The sequence below is a fragment of the Camelus ferus genome, chromosome 16 (genome assembly GCF_009834535.1).
Source record: "Camelus ferus isolate YT-003-E chromosome 16, BCGSAC_Cfer_1.0, whole genome shotgun sequence".
Taxonomy (NCBI): domain Eukaryota; kingdom Metazoa; phylum Chordata; class Mammalia; order Artiodactyla; family Camelidae; genus Camelus; species Camelus ferus.
This window is the reverse complement of record NC_045711.1, coordinates 4,818,164-4,839,657: the sequence shown is the minus strand read 5'-3', so window position 1 is coordinate 4,839,657 and position 21,494 is coordinate 4,818,164. Positions and strand designations below refer to the sequence as shown.

Genomic DNA, 21,494 nt, shown 5'->3' with positions numbered 1-21,494 from the left:
AGATTCTAAGTGACAGGTTAAATAAAGAAGAAAGATGCTGCAGATTGATTAAGAGGCTGGGGAGGGAGGGAGTACCCAAAGGTAGAAGGAAGAGGGAATGAATGGGAAAAAAGATATTCTACAGCTTAAAGAGCTCTTAAGAAAAGCACAAATAGGGGAGAACGAAAACACTTGAAAATAAGCAGCAGTTTGAATTTATACCGTACTCACTGCCTATAACGTGCGCCCTGGCTCTGGGGGACAGTGTCTAAGTGAGACCCAGCATGCCAGTTACCCAGGAATCTAAGAAATTACACGTTCAAAGCTTTTGAATCTGTATGTCCGGGAAGTCATGATTCTAATGTCCTGGCTGATTGGTCGTTATCTGCACACAAATCAAAGTACATTTCCAGCGCCACCCCTTCTCTTGAAGCTTTGGCATCAGCTTCTCTGTGTTAATTTTAAGTTATCACAATTCTAATAGCAAAAATTTTATATTATTCCAAATAGACAAGAAAAAATATTTTCCATGTAAATGTTTAAAACAATTTTGTAACTATTTAGGTATCTACACAGATCAAATAATGCAGCTGTGGATCATTAAAAAGGGTCAACTCACATAAGTGAATGGACCCAGGGGTCTGTCTAACTGGAGTTTACTTCCAGTAGTCACCTGCCATTGATTCTATGAGTTCAAATTAGAAATACACTTGTCTCCATTAGCACATCATGCATACTTTCTCAAATACAAAACGATTTCAGCTAAAGACTTTCTTTAAGCTTAACTTGGATCAAGATTTCTCAGAATCAGCTTACCCCCTCGTGAGGTAATTCAGTTACAGATCTTCATTAATGCTGGTTTAGTATGGGAAATTGTTTCAGTCTTTGGATCTCTGCAACGCTAAACTATTACTTTTAACTGTAGTTTGCAAAAATTATGATCTAATTATTTTCAAGTGGACTTGGGTTAACAAAATGCAGCAGTGGGTGTGCCTTTTAGCAGCTGAACAGACCACTTTTTACATTCCTTAGAAGTAAGATATGGTTCAGTATTTTAAATCATAGCAACAGTTGATAAGAAAAACAGCAAAAAGGTAATCATTTCCATATGGAAAGAAAAGGAAGAAACCAGTGAATCTGTGAACTGTCATTTTTCCATATAAAAATAAGTCACCACTGGTAGATTTGGCAGAAAGGGCAAATGTTCCTATTTGTTTCCCATTTTACATTTGTTAATACAGTGCATGTGATGGGTTTTATTGAAACACACCATTCCCTTCAAACTCAGCTGCCAGCGTCCAAATGTGTTTGTCCTTCTGAGTAAACCCATATTTGTACATGTCAGTTTCATCCAGCACGGTGTTTCTTTGGTGATAATCTTCTCAACTTAGTGAAATTTTGGTGAAAGCGCTTACCCCTTTTACTGAAAGGCATAACCATCTTCCACATCAGTCAAATACCTGTAATTTTAAAACACTAATCGAATAAAATCAGTTCCTGCTCTGGCATTCTAAGATCTAAAAGAAAACTGCAATTTTTGGATGCCCTGAAAATTTAAGAAAAGCAAACAAAGTAAACACTTACTTATTTATCTTTGTATTAAAGCCTGATATACATTTATTAACAAAATCCTGACATTTATTTTTAAATAGTTGCCTAAAGTAGAAAATCTTGGAGCGGAAGGCATAGCTCAAGTGGTAGAGTGCATGCTTAGCATGCACAAGATCCTGAGTTCAATCCCCAGTACCTCCTCTAAAAAATAAATAAACTTAATTACCCCCCCCAAATTAAAAAGAAAAGAAAAGAAAAAATCTTACCCTGTTACAGAATAATAGTCAAAATAGATATTCACACTATTTGACAACAGCTCCCTCTTGTGGTTCAAAGCATTCACTTCAAAGATGATTACCTTTAAATACAGAATTACAATTCCTTAGCTTCAAATTGTGCTGTACAAGTTTAGCTCGTATTTAGTGAATGCTTTTTGGAATGAAGAGGGAAGTTTTATGAACATGAGGACAAAGAAGAATATTCCCTCTTTTGGATAGCTCCAGAGTTCCAATATCTTAGCAGTGTTCCCAAAGTTTTTTAAAGAAGCACCATTTTTTTTCTTACAAAGGAAAACAACCAAGTAGATGTTTTCTTTGAAAACATGCTCCATTTAAAAGGTTTCCCTCCTTTTCTGTGGGTGTATTATGCAGGAGGAATCAGCATTTAATTTTGTTACGTTAGCAGATAGGAATTTGAAAAACTTACAGAGAAAAGTGTCAAAAATATTTCAGTCCAAAAATGACTTAAGTCAAAATCAGAGGTTGCTGTAACTGGCAATAACCTGTTCTAACAATGCGAAACCGTCCAAAAAGTCTTCTTCTTCAATTCCAAATTTTGTATACTGATGAAGGTAGGCTCTGGTGAAAGAAACAGAAAATGTGAAATAAAAATCTCAAGCAAATGAGTAACTCTTAAAATCAAACAATAAATACACTTTGCCTAGCTCACGAACATTTGAAGATGGCAGACTCTCTTAAAAGTCGTTATCTTTGCTTCAGTGTTTGCTCCAAAGGTTAGCAAACTTTCAAAGTTTATGTCTATTTAATGTCCAAGAGTGTGACAATAAGAAACATGTAGGAAAAAGCAACCCATTCAGGTGTGGCGTCTACTCGACACGTATTCATCACCCTGCGGGAGATGACTGGGTTCAATATAAACTCTAAAAAGTGCCTAAGATGTTTTATCTAAGGTTTGACACCGTAGAAACACATTGGTCTGGTCCCCGAGATGAGGTGAAGGCTCCTAAGTGTTTTTCTGACACTTAATTTCCAGCTATTCCAGGCGGTCCTCTTAATACCCCATCCCCCCAAAATGTTCTGAGGCAGGGGAAATCATGTTAAAAAGAATATTAAGCGCAGGCATGAGTTAAATTGATGAAATAACGGCTGCTACCATTTAATTAGAGTGGGAAGAGAACTACACCAGAAAAGGACCAAGAGGTCACAGTCCTGAGGAGTGGGGGCTTATGGAGTGGTCACGTGCAGGATGGGGGGGGGGTCCTTGGGAATCCTGGCTAATTAAAGTAGAAACTTAGCCCATCATTTGAGGAATTTGGCTTTGACATTAAGCAATTGTGCCAGAGGTCAGGAAACCTGATAACACAATTCTTAGTATCAAGTAGACACTTTTTTAGTATCAAGTGGAGTTGAACTTGCAATATTTCTTACTGAGCAAGATCAGGATCTCTTCTGTTCTCAAGGATCTTATTTTGGAAAACTATCTTATTGTCCTTGCCTTATAATGAAATTTCTACTTTCATTTCATTTCATTTAGAAACTACTCATTTAGTCAACAACAACAATAGTAATCATATGGAACAATTATTGAGCATTTACTAGTTAGGCACTGTACTTGGGTATTTTTTACATTATTATCTCATTTAATCCTTGCCACATCTTCACTCTCAGTTTGGACCCATCGTACAGAAAAAGAAAGGAAATGAAGAAAAGTAACATGCCTCAAAATTTATACCTACAAAGTGGTAGCCATGCCTGCTCATGCTATCATATTGAACGTGCTCCCCCCAAATCCATCCGTTGAAGATCTAACTCCCAAGGTGATGTTTCTAGGAGGGAAGGCCTTTGAGAGGTGATTAGATCATGTGAGTGATCAGATTCTGGGCCCTGATGAGTGCGATTAGTGTCCTCATAAAAGAGGCCCATGAAAGCTCCTTTGCCCTGCCTGCCGTTTGAGCACACAGCAAAAAGATACCACCGATGAACCAGGATGTGTGTCTTCACCAGACATCGAATCTGCCAGCACCTCAATTGTGGACTTTCCAACCTCTAGAGTGGTGAGAAATAAATTTCTGTGGTTTATAAGCTACCCAGACCGTGCGATTTTTGCTAGAGGCCCAAATGGACTAAGACACTCCAGATCCTGCCTTGTGTTTTAACATTATATTATCTGCCTAAGGTTAGAAAAGGTTTGTAGACTTATTTTTTACTTACTTTGAAGCAAACATATTCCACGCTTTGCCTACAATCATATCCAGCGGTTTTACTAAGGACTGGCTATTGCTGACCAACGCTGCAGACTTCTCATATTTGCTGAAGGCTCGCTGGGTCTTCCACACGTTGAAAGCGGTAACAGGCTCTAACCAGGAAGTATAGAGAGCTGGATCTTTAAACGCCCCTACAGTAAAATGACATAAATCATCAATTCTGGAAACAAATTAATAAACAGATATTTTCATATCCATTTCACCAAAAGTCTTTTGTTTTGCCTTTTAAACTAACTTTATATTGCTTTTGGATAAATGAGCCATATGTAGCATAAAAAATTAATAATTCAGAGCATTCAGGAAAGTATTACGAAGAAAATTTAAAAGTCAGCTGAACAGCTAAAATGTCACCACCCAGAGATAATGACTATGAACAGTCTGCTGACCCTTTTTTGTATTATCATTTTTTAAAAATTGAAGTGTAGTTGATTTACAATGTTGTGTTAGTTTCTGGTGTACAGAATAGTTATCAGTCATATATACATGTATATATATATGTGTGTGTGTATATATATATATATGTATTCTTTTTTATTATAGGTTATTATAAGATATAGAATATAGTTCCCTATGCTATACCATAAGAAACTTTACACACATGCTTTTATGTAATATGGCCTTCTTTTTTTTTCAAAACATTTTTTTTTATTGAGTAATAGTCATTTTACAATGTTGTGTCAAATGTAATATGCCCTTTTCAATCACCAGTATGTTGTGAACCTCTTTTCCATGTCAATAAACATCACCCATATTTAAAGGCTCCTTACATGAATATACCAAATTTATTTGACACATTTCCTACTGTTGGGCATTTAGGTTGTTTCAACATTTCTGTTAGTGTGAAAGATACTGCAGTGAATCTCTTTGCAAGAACATCTCTATGTATCTGCATTATTTGCTGTGGGTAAATTTTTGGAAGTTAGATTATATATCTTTTTATTAATTCTTCTATGTTAAAATCTAAAATGAAGAATATGATGAATGTACACCATCTGACTGACTTGAAATGATCTCTTTTTAATTATTACTAGTGTTTTATTTAAAGGATATTACATGCGACAATGAATATATGTATGTTTATGTATAACTGAAAAACTGTGCTGGAATTTGACACAACATTGTAAAATGACTATAAATCAATAAAAAAATGTAAAAAAAATAAAGAGTATTACAGGGATGAAACCGTTTGGCTTTCTTTCTGTCACGGCTGGAAGCAGCCAACTGGATGCTGCTGGACTCATCAGATAAGGAGAACATAAACCTAGAGACTTTGCCGCAGAAACACAAAGCTAATAGACTACTGCTTCTTTCAGCTTCCTTAAAACGCTCCGCACGATGCTTGTCACGGAGACCATTAGTTGTCCCGCAATGCGTGTTCTCCTCTTCTTCTTTAGTAACAGAGCCCCCGAATTTTAACTGTGCTCACAGCCACCCTTGCAGCTAGATGTGGCTCACAGTTCAAGTCAAAGGGCTACAAACACAAGTGTGGTGTGTGGCCCTAGGAGGAGGGGGCATGCCCTTCTTTGCTTATTCCTATGTGATCTGATGGCTGAAGTTCAAACAGATGTCTTGAACTATAAGGAGGAAGCCACAAGGTGAGGATGACAAAGCAACCAGGTTCAGGAAGAAAGAATTAATCTCGTCTCTTGTTTACATCACTTCTGTTTTGGTGTCCAGTCACATACTAATTGATACGATGGTTACGTTTTACTACTAAAACAGATAGTTATTATTTTCCTTTCTTTAAGAATAAATTCAGGGACTTTTTTTTTTTTACCATGTGTACCACGTACATGTGCAAAATACACATATTAATTTTTGCCTTAACTTTTGCTTACCCAGATCCGCACTGTGCACATCTTTCCCACGAAGGATGACCAAGTTAGCAATGGAAGTGTTAAAATGCAACTCCTTGCTGAGAGGCATTTTTCCAAGAGTAGGAAGTCCTGATAAAGGAGGCCGTACCTGCCAATCAATACCTACCAAAAATTTAAAAAGCAAGAGATTTTACAAATGGCTTTGAACAAGAAGAGAAAAATGTATTACAGGATGTGTATTTTACATAAATTTCCATTTGAGCAGTATAAGTTGTCAAAACTTGTCAATTAAATTATTTTGGGGCGAGGGCAGAGCTCAGTGGTAGACCGCATGCTTAGCATGCATGAGGTCCTGGGTTCAATCCCCAGCACCTCCAATATAAATAAATAAATAAATAAATAAATGAGCCTAATTACCTCCTCCCAAAAAACAAACAAAATAATAATTTTAAAAATTAAAATGAATTGATAAATAAAAATTTTAAAAATAAATGTCAATTAGATTATTCACTTACAATCAATCTTATACTTATTCAGAGTTCTTTTAGAGTTTATTAGGTTTATATTAAAAAAAATCATATATCATTCTTGAGCATACATAAAAATATAAATATAACAAAATAAGTCGGTTAAGGTTTTCCTAAAACATTTTCACATTCAGTGACTTTATCACTCTTTGACTCGGCATTAATGATGCCAGTGTTTTTTCACACATTATTGTCCTTGTGTCCCTAGAACATGGAGCAGCATTCCTTAAGGGAATCCATGAAAATGCGAAGTCACTGGCTCAGGCATGGTGAGCACGTCTACCTTTGACTTCAGCTTAAGGAATGTTGCTAAACTGGTCTGTTTATCATGCTGACTGCTTCTTCCCCACCCTAGCAGAAAGCTAAAGGTTTATTTTCTGGAGAGGATATGATCGAGGGTCTCTGGTCTGAAGAACACCAGACAGAGGTAAGGGCAGGGTTCGTACCAAAAGCAGAGAGCTCAAGTGAAAACTAGGAAAACCACGACCCTCCCTTCTCTGCCCCTAGGTCACTGGGGCTTTGTCTCTCTGAGTAGAATCTCCAACACAGCAAACAGGCAAACAGAATATCCAGGATAACAAAAGAACCTTGCTGAAGAGGGCAAAAAAAATCTAGACTGAAGCAGGTCAGAAGCTCTAAGGGAGATTTCTAAAAGAAGATGAAACTGACAGTATACCTAAACACAGGCAGACCTCGGAGGTTTTGGAGGTCTGGTTCCAGCCACTGCAATAAAGTGAATTATCACAATAAAGCGAGTCACACAAATTTTTTGGTTTCCCAGTAATTATAAAAGTTATGTTTTTTTACTACTATACTGTCACTACTATAATGTAGTCTGTTAATTTGCAGTAGCATTATATCTAAAAAAACCCAATATACATACCTTAATTAAAAAAACAGTTTATTGCTAAAAAATGCTAACCATCATTTGAACCTTCAGCAAGTTGTAATTTTTTTGCAATAGTAACATCAAAGATCACTGATCACAGATCACCATGACAAATATAATGATAATGAAAAAGTTTGAAATATGAGAATTATCAAAATTGTGACACAGACACGAAATGAACAAATGCTGTTGGAAAAATGGCGCCAACAGACTTGCTCGATGCAGGGTTGCCACAAACCTTTGGTTTGTTAAAAAACATAATATCTGCAAAATGCAATAAAATGAGGTGTGCCTGCATATCAAGAAAAAATTCAGACAAGTAGAGAAACAGGACTGAATAACTGACAGGTACACAGAAAAACTAAGCAAATAGGAGAACAAAGCAATTATTAACTCCAAAGAAAATTTAAACATTACACAGGAAGGGAACAGTATTCACAGGATACTCCGTCGCCCAGCTGTGAATACCATGTATTTGGTCATGATGATGTAAAGCTCAGTATTGCTTTAATCCAGTGATGACACCACCACTATATTAAAAGGATGAGGAGACAGAGGATGTTTTAGGGCTTAGGGGCCAGTGTGAGAAAAAAGCTAAATCCTAACCTTCCATGGTGGGAAGCAAATAATTAAAAAATCTATAAATGGCAATGTGTAGATAAATACAGCAAAAGAGTTCTGAAAAACAGTTGTCTCTGGGAGGGAGACAATAGAAGAAGGCTATGGACTAATAATTTTAACAACCTGCATTGTAGAATTACTTGACTTTTTAATCTATGTATATATAATGTTATGGCACATGTACAGTACACAACTTTGTAGCTACTAAAAATAATAAGGCATGTCTAAATGTACTAAATTGGAATGAAAGCCACAAAATATGTTGAAAAAAGGTGTGGAACAAAAAATGCATATAATATGATGCCAGTTTAATTTTTAAAGTCTTTAAGGGGAGGATATAACTCAGTAGTGGTAGAGTTCATGACTTGCATGCACAAGGTCCTGGGTTCAATCCCCAGTATCTCCATTAAAAAAAAGCAAATAAATAAATAAATCTAATTAACCTCCCCCCTCCGCCAAAATCTGTTTACATACACCCTTAGAATTCTGACTCTCTAGTTCTCACATGAATAAATTAATAAATTAATCCAAACTAGCCAAAAATAAGTCAACTAATAGAATAAAATTTTTAAATATGTTTTAAATAAAACAAAAATAAAAGTAAAATTATAATATAGCTTGGTTCAGAGGGCCAAGCCAAAAGCCATGGAAAAGTCTTCCCAGGCCTTACATTTTAACCAAGAAATTGTCAGCGTGAGCCCTGCTGAATCCTTATAGACCAACGGCTCCCATGTGCCTTTCATTTCCCCCTTTTTGAAAGGGAGTGTCTACCAGTCATCCTGCGCCTGCTCCACCATGGTCTGTTGGCGGTGGGGTGTCCTTAAAGAGCTACACTCAGGAAATCACACCTGAGGAGTGTAAATCCACACCTGGACCTGGTTTTAGAGGACAAGATTCTGGACTTTAGGCTGAGGTGCTAATGGGATGTAACTTTGGGGGGCTTGGGAGGGATTCAGTACATTCTGTGTATGGGAGGGCACAATTCGTTAGAGGACAGAGACTAGCAGCCAGCCTCCAGGATGAACCCCAGGGATCCTTGCCTTCTCCCCATGGGATAGGCCTGACTTTAATAACCAAAAGGATGGTGCAAAATGATGGTGTGTCACTTCCAAAACTAGGTCATAAACGACAGTGTAACTTCTGCTCACTCCCTCTTGGATCACTCACTCCTCCTGTTGCTGGGATATGTAGAAACAAGATACATTGCTGATGGCAATATTAATGGGGCCAATCTGCATACAGAGTAGTCTGACACACATAAAGAGTTTTAAAACTTCATCCTTCAGGCTGTTTAATGACATTAACATATTTATTCATATATTAATATTCATATGGAAACATTTATATGTTCAAAACTCTTGTCTATAATTGTGAGAAAATGTTGACAGTTTAAATTCCCAGACTGGGGGGTGGGGAAGGGTATAGCTCAGTGGTAGAGCACATGCTTAGCATGCTTGAGATCCTGGGTTCAATCCCCAGTACTGCCATTTGAAAAAAAAAGAAAAAAGAAATTCTCAGATGGGAAAATGACTAAACAGACTGGTTTACTGACCTAAACAGGACATCTTACCCTGAGGAACACTGTGTTCCTTGAGATGATAACAGGTATTGCTAGAAAAACCGGTACTGCGGCCGAGAAGTCCAGGAAGCATTAAGATGGGAACTTTCTGCTTATCTCCAAACCTCAGGCACTATTATCTAAAATCCATTAGGTACTACAAGTACATGTAGAGGGAATTCACTTTCACATTATTGAAACCTAACTTACTGTAATTTGTGGTCAAATATATGCTACTGAAATAATACACAGTAGTGACTGCCAGTTAAATGTGACAGACTGAACACACCAGTTTACTCCCTAAATCTCACTAACAAGACACTACAGTGATTTTTTTAAAAGGCATAAACAAGAAAAAAAAAATGGCATGGGGAGAGAAGATGATGGTAACAAAAATTTGGAAATCAAATGAACCAGTAGTTACTGACTTAGCAACCAGGGGAAGGGAAACTTCTGCCTACAGTGGAGGTCCTGGAAGCAGGCCAGGTACTTCTGAAAGAGGAAGAGACAGGAGGATTAGTTAAAAATCTGTATGAGAAGCAGTTAAGAGTCCCAGACTCTTCTCCAGTGAGGGGAGTGCCCCCTCCATCCATCAAGATGCTTCCTGCTCAGGAAAGGCTAAACCAGTGAGGCTCTGAAAATACAGCAGTAAACCCAACAGATAAGGATCTCTGCCCTCATAAAGTTTACTGCCTCCTGAGATACAGCAAAAATCCACACTAAGGAATTCCAGAATGCTAGAGACAAAGAGAAAAGAATCCTAAAAGATACAAGAGAGAACAAAACAGGATTAGGAATTGAATTAAAGTGGGACTTCTCAACAGCAACACTGGAAACTGGAAGATAACAGAGCAATGCCTTCAAAATACTCAGCAGAAATGACGCCCAACCTCGAATCCTTTACCTGGACAAACTATCAACCAAATGTAAACGGAGAATGGTGACATTTACAGCCTTAAAATTTTTACCTTCCCTGTACTCTTTCTTGGGAAGCTCCGAGAGGGTAGGGTCTATCAATATGAGGGAATAAACCCAGAAAGAGGAAGATGTGAAATCCAGGGAACAGAGGCCAGAGCACAGAAGGAGGCAGAGATGCCAGTGCTGGCTGCTTATCAAGCCTGGAGAGTAACCAGTGCAGACTGGACAGGAGGAAGAAGGCCTCCCGAGGGGACATCTCCAAGCAGACAATGGAAATGATGATTACCTGAGAGGTCTGAACATGCTGGTTTCATTTTTACGGAAAAGTTTAGGGGTAGACTAGTAATAGGTACGAAGAATAGCAACCAAATCAAAATACTTATTAACTCTAGGAGGGAAAAGTAAACTGTATGTGAAATAAAAGGTGATAATCTGTGTGTACAGTCCATAGCTCCACTGTGAACACTATTTACATAGCAAGAATAACACAATAATACAAACACTGAAAACTGATCTAACCCAAAAGTGTGTTTTAACTAGATTAGGAGGAGGGAGGATGGAGGGGGTGTGTGTGTGCCCTATATGTGTGTAGGGGGTGGAAGAAGATTCAATTCTCAACTTCACTTTAGGCAGGCAACTGATAATATCTAAACCTGGAAAATGAAAAAAAAAAATAACAGTATAAGCAAGACCTTTAGAAGTATGGAGGCAAATTCCAGAAGAAATAGCTAAAAACATTGAAAGTTGTTTCTGCTGGGCAGTAGGGAAGTGTAGGATAGGCTGTTCTCTTCCTCATTATAAATTCATGCTGGACAATTACTTGACTTTAAAAAAAAAAATTGAGATGTAATTTACATAAAGATGTCCAGACTTAAGTATACACTTAAATGAATTTTGACTATTTGATTAAAAAAATTATGTTCATATATTACTTTGAAAAAAATTAAAATAAAAGTAAATGTCAGGGGGAGGGTATAGCTCACGTGGTAGAGCGCATGCTTAGCATGCATGAGGTCCTGGGTTTGATCCCTAATATCTCCCCTAAAAATAAATAGACCAAATTACCTCCCCCTGAAAAAAAAAAGTAAATGTCACACTAATTTGAAATTTTTTTTGAGAAATGAAACTGTGAAGTGATCAAGAAGTCCTACTGGGATGTTCTGGTGAGTTTTTACAGGAGCCTCCCTGACCAGAAGAAGGCACCATTATTTCAACTGGCCCATGCCAGTGTATATCAAGAAGCCCAGGACAGGCATTTTTCCCAGCTTGTGGGCTGCATATTTTAAAAATATCCCTTACCTTCTTCCATTTTTGCATTAGAAATGAGCATCTGTCTCAAATGCTTGAGGAGGCCAGCCCAAGTAAACGTGCTGTATGCCAGGGAATTCTCAGACATTTGAGGAATGTTACGAACACCCAGCATCTTGAATTCTGGATGGGGAACTAAATCCTCCATTAAGTCTACTGCAAAGAAAAAAACAATTTTTTTGAACTAAATTTTTAAATTCCACATTGTTTCTGCTGGCTCATATACAACCACAATTTGATGGCTTGGGGGCCAAATGTGTTTTCTCCTCTAAGGCCAAAATTGCTTAAATTTTAAAATGTAAATACAATTTCAGAGACAATATCTATTACAGACCACATATTTGCTTGATTTGGGCACCTACTTTGGCCTGAGTGAGAAAACACACTTTGCCAAAAAGGAAACAAGAGTTTCTTTTCAGATAAGTAACTGGAAATGCGAATGAAATATGTAGCTAAATCCCAGGAAAACAATGTGAACATGAGCGCTAATGTGCTTTTATTGTCATTCTGTATTCATTAGATATTCCTTTAGAAATTTCCCTAGATCTCTTATTTACTTTATCTGGTTAAATGATAATCAGAACCTGTTAATATCAAACTCTACTAGGAAAGAAGACAGGATCAGTAATTCCTGAAGACAAGAATATGCCTACCTTTAGAACATTGTATTTGTAATAAAACAATTAAGGAGAAAGGCTAATTTGTTTTTCATCCGGAGCTTATTTGATATATTTTTAAAAATCTTTAAAGTTTTAATATACCTTTTATATTTTTATGTATTTTATATTTTTTATATATGTATAGAAAATACCTAAAGAAAGAAAAATATCTTACCATAACATGAAGTTAGAATTTTACGATAACATTGAATGCAAATTCATATCCTATGTCCTAACAGAAAGAACAACCTTTGATACAAATATCTACAAAATGCCACACAAATTGATCTTAACGGCTAGTGGAGTTTCATTTAAACATAAGAATCCTTTCTGTAAAATACCTAGAGCTAAATTCTATCGCATAGCACGCATAAACAAACAACAGCCAGCAAGTAATTCCTGAGCACTGATGCACAGATTGTTACAATCTGCTTTTCCCTCCAGCTTTCTTGTTCATTTATGCCCTCATCTGAACCATTCTTTTTTTTTTTTTTAACAGCAACATTATTTATAATTACCAAGAAATGAAATCATCTTAACCATTCTTGACCTTGTCAAACCCTGGTATGGACTCAAAGTTTGTGTCCCCCCCCAAATCCACACACTGAAATCCTTACCCCGAAGGTGATGGTATTAGGAGGGGTTAGGAGGAGGTGGGGCCTTTGGAGGTGAGGAGGTCTCTTTATAAAAAGAGACCCCAGAGAGGTCTCTCGCCCCTTCTGCCATGTGAGGACGCAGTGAGAAAATGACCATCTGTAAACCCGGAAGCGGGCCCTCTCCAGGCACTGAAATGACTGGTGCCTTGATCTTGGACTTCCCAGCCTCCAGAACTACAAGGAATACACGTCTGTTGTTTTATGTAAGACACTCAGGCTATGTACTTCTCTTATGGCAGCCTGAGTGGACTCAGACAGAGCCCAAGCTGTGGACCCTTGATTTATTTATTTATTTTTAAAATTAATTTATTTTTTGACCCCCGCCTCCCCACACCGATTTCTCAATCCTCAGTCTTGCCCTTTCTTCACTTGCCTCTTTACTCATCTCCTCACCCCTCTGTCTCTTCATCATATCTTTCTGGTGAAAATCCAATCTTGGCTCAGCCCCACTCCTCACATTATCTGTGCCTGTCAGAAAGGCACCCCCCACGGCAGACTGGGGTCCCCTCGGAATTCACAATCCACAGACACTGATGCCCACTGATGCTGATGCCCTGATATCTCCACAAACACCCGAGTGGAGCCACGTGGATATCTGAGGTCATTTAGTGCAGAGACCCAGGGGCATGGCAGGCATGTCTGGAAAACGGTGTGGAGGTCAGTGTGACTGGAAGAGAGTGAGTGAAGGAGAGCTGGGTAGGATATCAGATCAGGAAAGTAATGAGAGACCAGATAGAGCAAAGCCTTGTATGTGACTCCCGTGGGTGAGATGGGAAAGTTTTGAGTAGGAGAGTGACCAGATCTGATTTAACCCTTTCAACACCGTAAAGCCAGAGTTCAGTCTGGCGGCTGCACTTAGGGAAACGGCTGTGTGTTGGCAAAAGTAGAAGTCGTTAGACTAGGTGAGCTGTCCTCCGGCCAACTGGCTCCACTTAGGTGTTTGAAGATGTCACTAAGATATGGCAAAGGCACCCACACTCAGCATGTCTAAGACCCATCTCTTTCTCTGCTGCAATGTGCCCTGTAAATCAGGGCCTTTTCTAGTGTCTCCAGCCTCTGCTAACAGCACCACCATCTATACTGCTGTGTAAACCAGGGTCCCAGGAACTATGCTCTACACCTCTCATTTCCTAGATGCAATCCAGCACCTACTCCTGTCTATTTTACCCCACACCCACTCTCTCTCAAATCCATTCTCCTTACTCTATCTTCATTTGTTTTGTCCCACTTAGCAAGGACCTACTATACGGCAGGCACCGCTCCAAGGACATGGGATACAGTGAACAAGCCAGACTAGGTCTTGCCTTCACAGAGCTTCCATTCTAGTGAGTAGAAACAATGAATAAAAAAGGTAATAAACGAACAAAAGAATGACAGAGAGTAAAAAATCCTGGGAAAGAAGCCAACAGGATGATACTATAGACAATCACTCTACAAAGAGGACACTGGAGGAAGGCTATTTAAAGAAGGTAACAGTGAGCTGACACTTGAAAGATGAAAAGGGAAATACGGTCAAGATAATATTCCTGGGAGAGGGAGCAGGAAGACAGGAGGGCGGTAAGAATAGCCACCCTGGTGAGCATTACAGGAAATAATGAGGAGGCCCCTAGCTCCTGAGCTCATGAGCAAGGGGAGAGTGCAAGAGAGGAGAGAAACTGGAAGAAGGAGACAGATCACATACAACCAAAGCCACTGTAGGCTCTACTGTAAGAAATTTGGACCCAGGTTTTTAAAGTTGAGCAACTGAGGGATTGAGGAAGGAATAGGGCTCTGAGGGAAAGCTAAGTCATCTGTTTTAGACACATGTTTGGGATGTCCATGTGTACATACAGATGTTGAGAAGGCCGCTGGACACAGAAATCTAGAGCTTAGGGAATTGATCAGAGTTGGAGAGTAACTGGTAGGTTGGAGGATACAAATAGTGTTTAAAGCCATGGAACTGGGTCAGTCACCTGGGGAGAGGGTCCAAGACCAGCACTTATAGCTTAGGAAAAGGAAGAGGGGCCTAAAAAGGACGAAAAAAGAGAATAAAAGGGTTAATGACGAGTGAGGATGAGTGATGAGCGAGGAATTAAGTCCCTGAGAAGAGAAAGGGGGACCCAGAACCCAGGCGAGAGGCTGGCCTTTGACAGGAGCAGGATACTTCTCCCCCTGGGACAGAAAGGAAAGGGCAAATGTGGCCCCAACGCCATTAAGTTTGCACGTGGTGCTAGGAGTCAAGGGAGCACCCATCTACCTTACTGCTTTTATTTTCTGAGTACAGTTCCCCAGAATGTGTTTGCTTATCTTTAAAAGTAACACACCAGGAATGTCCATGTAAGCCAAGAATGTCCATGTCGATGTGAGCTTCTGTTTTTGTGCGAAAAAGAAAAAGAAAGAGAGAGGAAAAAGGAGGCAGAGAAAATAGAGAGAACTCTGTATTCAGGGGGAGTATGCAATATTAGTTGAGAGATACTGACCAACTGAACCAATGTGAGAGAGACAGGGAGGGAGGGAAGAATGCAGACAGATGGCAGAGATGGCATTAACAGGTCTGAGCATACTGATGAGATATGAGGACCGTGGGAGAAATCCAGGTGGCAGGAACTGAAGAAGAGGAGGCAGGGAGAGAAGACAAGAGGAAAAATGATGACTCCATTCAGAACATGCTAAATTTGAAGAAGCAGAAGGCAACTAAGAAAACTGGGATAGGCAACTATTTGGGGAAGAGATTAGAACTAGGGGACATAGATTACAGAGTCATTGTGTCTAGATGATTTGAGTTGATAAAGTACCACTTGATAAATAAGCTGAGAAAAGAATGGTGGGTTTCTTTATGGGGTGATAAAAATGATGGTTATACAACTTTGTGATTATGCTAAAAAAAACACTGAGTTGTACACTTTAAGTGGGTGAATTGTATGCTATGTGAGTTATATCTCAAAGTTATTAAAAAGGAAAAAAAGGAGAGAAAGGACCCTGAAGAATGGAATTAGTGGAAACCCACTACTCTTTTGAGCAACTGAGTAACTTCTCACAACTTCTCAATAAGACAGAGGGGAGGAGTCAAGAGAAGATAACGGTAAGGCTTTCAGAACCTAAGACTTTCCTACAAATAATACACAGGAGGACAAATACCTAGTGGATTTCTTCTGTAGTGAAATGAGCCTTCCCCAGAGTAAGTAGGCTGGAACACACTTCCCAGCTGATGTGCTAGGACTTGATTTATATCACGAAAGGAGATCTGCTTGATATTCATCAGTTTCGCACAGATCTTATGAACAGCATCATTTTCGTGGACAAGGAGGGCGTCTGAAGATCGGTACAAGTGAGAAAGAGTCAAAATGGAGTTGTAGTTCTGAACAATAACCTGGAGAGAAAAAGGCCAGAAATACAAAAGGCAGGAGAGAACAGAGGTTAAGAGGGTACGTTTCTAAGGACATCTTGGCCTGGGTTCAACTCCCAGCTCTGCACTTTCTAGCTATATGATCTTCGACAAGTTATTTAATCTCTCTATGCCTCAGTGTTGTGTTCTCATTTAAAAAGGGGATAATGATTATACCAGCTTCCTGGAGTTGTAAGAACTAATGACAGAATGCAAGTAAAGCACTTAGAACAGTGCCCTGTATATACTAAGAGCTCAATAAATGGTGACTATTACAATCAGGCTTTCTTCTTACGTCATTTCCTATGATGACTTATTTCATTTCCATTTTATTATTTCTCCTACGAGGCTGATCAACAGGAAATTGGCCTACAGAGAAATTTCCTTTCAATGGAAAGAAGTGAAAATTCTTTGGAGGTTGGCAATGGCACAAAGTCAAGGTCCCTGTTTTACATACAGTAGCCAGAGGGACTAATCCAGGAATGGATTTCTGAGAGAGGATGCACAATTGTCTTCCTTGGAATTTTTAAAAACAAGGACACCTCATTGTTTGGGAAAGTTTAAGCAAAGTTAAATGAATTGTTCACAAAAGTACCATATTGTATAATCACTCCCGATGCAGTAACTTAACATTACCAAAGAAAGGATGGCATCAATCTCTTACCAACATTTGTTTTAACTGCAAAGAATACAAAATATAAAATTTTCAATTGATATGTTCATACCTCACCAGTTCCATAAGGCCATATAATCTGATTCATTTTCAAAGAGTTTGAGTACTGATCTTGTAAGTTCTGTGTAAGGAAGGCTCCCAGCCCTGATCCTGTGCCTCCAGCCATACTCATTACGATGAAAAAACCACTCAAAGAGTCGCATTTCTCCACTTCCTTCTGGATGAGGTTCATTATAGATTCTTCATGCCTGGGTCCATGGACAGAGTAACTATGCAATGTAAAAGAACAAAAGACAAACATCTTTCAACCTAACCAGAGAAATGGAATGCAGAGATGATAGAAGATATTGAAGGCTTTTTAAACCTAAAGAAGTGAACTAACTCTCATGAAAGGTATACATACTCTGATTGACAAAATTTAAAATATACAAGTTAAATATTTTTTAAAGTCTTTTTTTTTTTTAATGGAGGTACTGGGGATTGAACCCAGGACCTTGTGCATGCTAAGCACGCACTCCATCACTGAGCTATACCCACTCCGCAAGTTAAATATTTTTAACAGGTGAATAGGACATCTAGGTGAGTGAATTTACTGGGAATAGAAAATTCTCTTTTATAGGCCATTCCTTTGGCTGCAGACTTCAATTACTATGTAGTCCTGCAAGTTTATGGTACAACATAATATTCAATTTTCATAGCAATACTCCTAAAGCAGTGGTTCTAACTTCGCTACACATTAGAATCACCTAGAGAAGCTTTAAAACATCCCCACATTCAGATTTCATCCAAAATCTATTAAAGCAGAATTTCTGGAAGTGAGTCCTAGGCATTGGAATTTTCCAGAGAACCCTAAGCAACTGTCTTGTCATATTCCCTAGTAACTGGAATACCTGCCAGATAAAGATATTGTACTGATAATAAGTTAGCTTGGCAGAAGGACAGCAAAGAAGTAGAAAACCCTGCTGCAAGAGGGTCTTGATTTCATCACTACCTGGACCTGAAGCACAGACATACATGAGGCAGAATGAGCATCTTCTGGACAAAGTCACACTCTAAATTTTAAAACGGCAATTTCAAGATTATGTGTTTCATATATAACCACTGTGCAGCTGTAAATACACTATTAATTGACTATGCAGCTGTATCTAAATGGAAAATCATGAGGAATTATTCTTACCCATATGCCCAGTTGTTTCCAGAACCTTGTTTTTGACAGAGGTGTGAATGCTGGCCATATTTCCAACGGCCAGAATGGGCAGCCCTTGACAGTGTTTGATTGATAACTTTAGGTTCCATGTCAACCAGTACAGCACGGGCAACTGGAACTAGAGAGGGGAAAAAAAGAATCAAAAAAAAAATATTTCATATGTCTTATTTGGGTTAACTCAGAGCATAAACGTCTATATCCAAAAAAGAATTTTTCAAAGACAGAAGATAGAAAGAGCTGTTCATTCTGCTTAGAAATTGAAGTAGGAAGCAGCAGGTGTATGCAGATGGTTCATAATGCCTGGCATTCTGCTAGGCAGGTTGAATGAATGTGGACTAAAATGATGACTAAGTCAAGTCTACAAACATCTGCTGAGTGCTTACAATGTGCTATGTGCTGTGCTGGGAATACAGGGATGAAGACATCAATCTAGCCCTAGGAGGACCAGTGGGAGAGAGAAGATACATCAACACTTAATCACAGTATGATGTGATACGACCCTCAGCAAATCTACACTAACAGAACAGCATATTCAGAGGTACAAAATACCAGGGGCAGAACAAGCAGATCAGGATTGTTGAGGCAGAAGATGGAGAAAGAGGGGGCATGAGAAGTGATGGATGGGGATGGGAAGCAGGCAAGGCTCAGATCTTGGAAGCCCTTGCATGCAATGCTAAAAAGCTTGAAATTTATTTTTTAGGTAATGTGAAACCACTGAAAATGTTCAAGCAGGGGAGGAATAGTCAGATGTCTTTCTCAGTACAGCATTTGGAAGACAGATGTGACAGACACAAGAGACTAGGCAGGGAAACTCAGGAGTGTCTTGAAACAGTCCAGGTGAGAGAGGACAGAGCCAGAACTAAGGCAATGACAGTGAAGACGGAAAGCAGAGAAGAGTTTTAAGAGCTATACAGGAGGTAAACTAAGCAGATTTTGATGTTTAATGGTTTGTGGACAGGAAGAGCCAAGTTTCAAAGGAGAGATAATGAACGCCCTTGAGTATGGAGATGTTAAGTTTGAGGTACACGTGAGAGATGCAGGCGGAGGTGTTCACTAAGCAAAGAGAGGCCACACTCGAGATTTGAGAGTCACTAGAGTAAAAGATGTAGCAAAATTCGACAGTAACTGAAATTGCCCAGAGAGAACTATATAAAGTGAGGACAGAGGAGAGGCTGAGCTGCAACCACCAGACAAGAAAAGTTCAGAGACTAAGGAGGAGTTTTAAGCAGGGAGTTTTACAGTTAATGTTATCAAATCCGGTTAGAGAAGTTAAGTGAATTAAGAAAAGAAAAACAGTCACTGGATCTGGTTAATCAGGAGATCATTGGGAATTTTTCATAGAATAGCTTCAGTGCTGTTATAGGGCAGAAGCAGAATTAGAGTTGGTTAAAGAAGGTTCTCCTTTGAGAATCTTAGATGAGCAGGCAAAGAGATAAGAGGAAGAAAAAAGCTTATGGTCAAGAGCTAAGTTTTGTTTGTTTGGTTTTATTTACTTTTTGTGAGGGAGGGGAGGTAATTAGGTTTATTTACTTATTTTAATGGAGGTACTGAAGATTGAACCCAGGACCTCATGCATGCTAAGCACACACTCTACCACACTGAGATATACCCTACCGCTGTTTGGTTGGTTTTAGATTGGAAAGATCTGAGCATGCTCACATGCTGAGGGGAAGGTGTCAACAGGCGAGGCAAAGAATCTTTAACAGAGAAACAAAAGGCTGAGAGCAAAGTCATTCCCCAGTAAGATAGAAGGGGATGGGGTTCAGACACCACCTTGAAGAGGCTGGTTATGTCAGAGTAAAGGAGAGGACTGTGGACCACACATACCTCCATCTTCCTCCTCACTGAAGAATCTTTCTTTGCAAGATGCTTGATATGCCTCATTCTCTCTTTTAGAGCAGAATTTCTGGGGACAGTGTGAGTCACTAAATAAAGCATCAAACACTTCAAAACCAATCTGATTGCCACACTGGCCAAGTTGCACTGTTACTATTGACATACTGAGACACAAACTAGACCTATCTCCTCAAAAAAGTGAGCAACCTGTAATAGAAAAAATACAGTCTTTGAGAACCACTACATTACTAGTAAAGAACAAACAAAATGCTGTATTTGTTAATATACATTAATAAAATATAATTTTTAAATACAAAGATGCATATAGTGTTATAGATAAAATAGCTATGTTGTCTAGGAGCCAGTCATTTAAGGAAGTTGTTCTTTTTCTCCAAAAGGTTTTGGGATTCGGGATTTACTGTACCCAAATCCATTCACACACAACTCAAAGGCTTCCAAAATCTCATTTGTAATTGCTATTTTCCTAAGCATGTATTTAAAATAAACAAAACAAAACTAATGTTGGTTGAAGGAATTTGTAGTATACACTTCACACCAGAGGAATATTTAGAATGCATAAGTTAGCTCTACAATAGTATATTTAATTAACACTAATTTTCTTTCTTCTAAATAATGACTTCCTCTCTCCACCAATCGCCTTTCTGTTCTGGTAACTACAGTAACACGTATGAGAAAGACTTTGTGTTTAGCTCAGGTAGGACAGCCAAGGAAGACGAAGCTTGGGAAAAAAGGAGACCAGATGAAATATTAGAGCAAGTATTCACTACTTTTAACAATGAAAAGACAATTTTTGGCAAAGACCTCACACCGGCTCTATGCAGCACTGCAAAGAGCAGTGGCTTGTGAGCCAAACTCTACTTGGATAATCAAACAACCCTGCAAAATAGGTATTTATTTCCATTTTACAGGTAGGAGGCTCTGAAAGGTTAGGTGACTTTCGCAAGGTCATTCAACTAGTAAATAGCAACGCCAAGAGCCTTCCATTCTACACAGCCCCAGGAGTTCCCCATTAACCCCACTCACTGACAGCACCAGGACCAGCCGTTTCTGTCCGGTTCAAACTTCAGAATGCCTTCCCTCTCACTATGCGCATGCTCACATTTAATACCAAAAAATAAAAAGCTACAGACTACGAATGCGCATGTTCTACAAACGGAGAGATTTGTTGTGGGTTTTGGGCTGGGGGGGGATGTTTTTTTTCTTTTTTTCCCTATTCAGAAAGGCTAATTACGCATGTTCGATTTCAATTTAGCTACTTCAGACCTGGTACGCATGCTCACTGTCCATCAAACGCTTTAGCCGACAATGCGCATGATCTGGCTTCCAGCAGCGGCTTCGGCTGGGCTTCTGCGCATGTTTCTGCCAGTACCTGGTTCCTGGCAATGGTTCTACGCATGTTCACTGACC

General features: G+C 38.9%; 1 protein-coding gene across 5 annotated transcripts; it reads right to left on the bottom strand.

The window, feature by feature from the left end:
* Nucleotides 1-1,283: 1,283 nt before the first annotated feature.
* On the bottom strand, nucleotides 1,284-21,415 carry TUBD1 (tubulin delta 1). 5 transcript variants are annotated; one of them, XM_032498380.1, is made up of 9 exons: nucleotides 21,111-21,390; nucleotides 20,058-20,273; nucleotides 18,201-18,348; nucleotides 17,076-17,292; nucleotides 16,104-16,335; nucleotides 11,663-11,824; nucleotides 5,872-6,012; nucleotides 3,981-4,164; nucleotides 1,284-2,387 (listed from the first exon to the last, which is right to left on the bottom strand). In XM_032498380.1, the coding sequence occupies exons 2-9, from the start codon at nucleotides 20,227-20,229 to the stop codon at nucleotides 2,285-2,287; spliced, it is 1,359 nt and encodes a 452-aa protein (XP_032354271.1). In that variant the 5' UTR covers nucleotides 20,230-20,273; nucleotides 21,111-21,390; the 3' UTR covers nucleotides 1,284-2,284. The 5 variants fall into 5 exon arrangements, with proteins under 5 accessions (XP_032354271.1, XP_032354270.1, XP_006188277.1 ...); XM_032498379.1 differs by having other exon boundaries at nucleotides 11,663-11,827; nucleotides 21,115-21,387; XM_006188215.3 differs by having other exon boundaries at nucleotides 11,663-11,827; nucleotides 21,111-21,386.
* Between the last annotated feature and the right edge of the window lie 79 nt (nucleotides 21,416-21,494).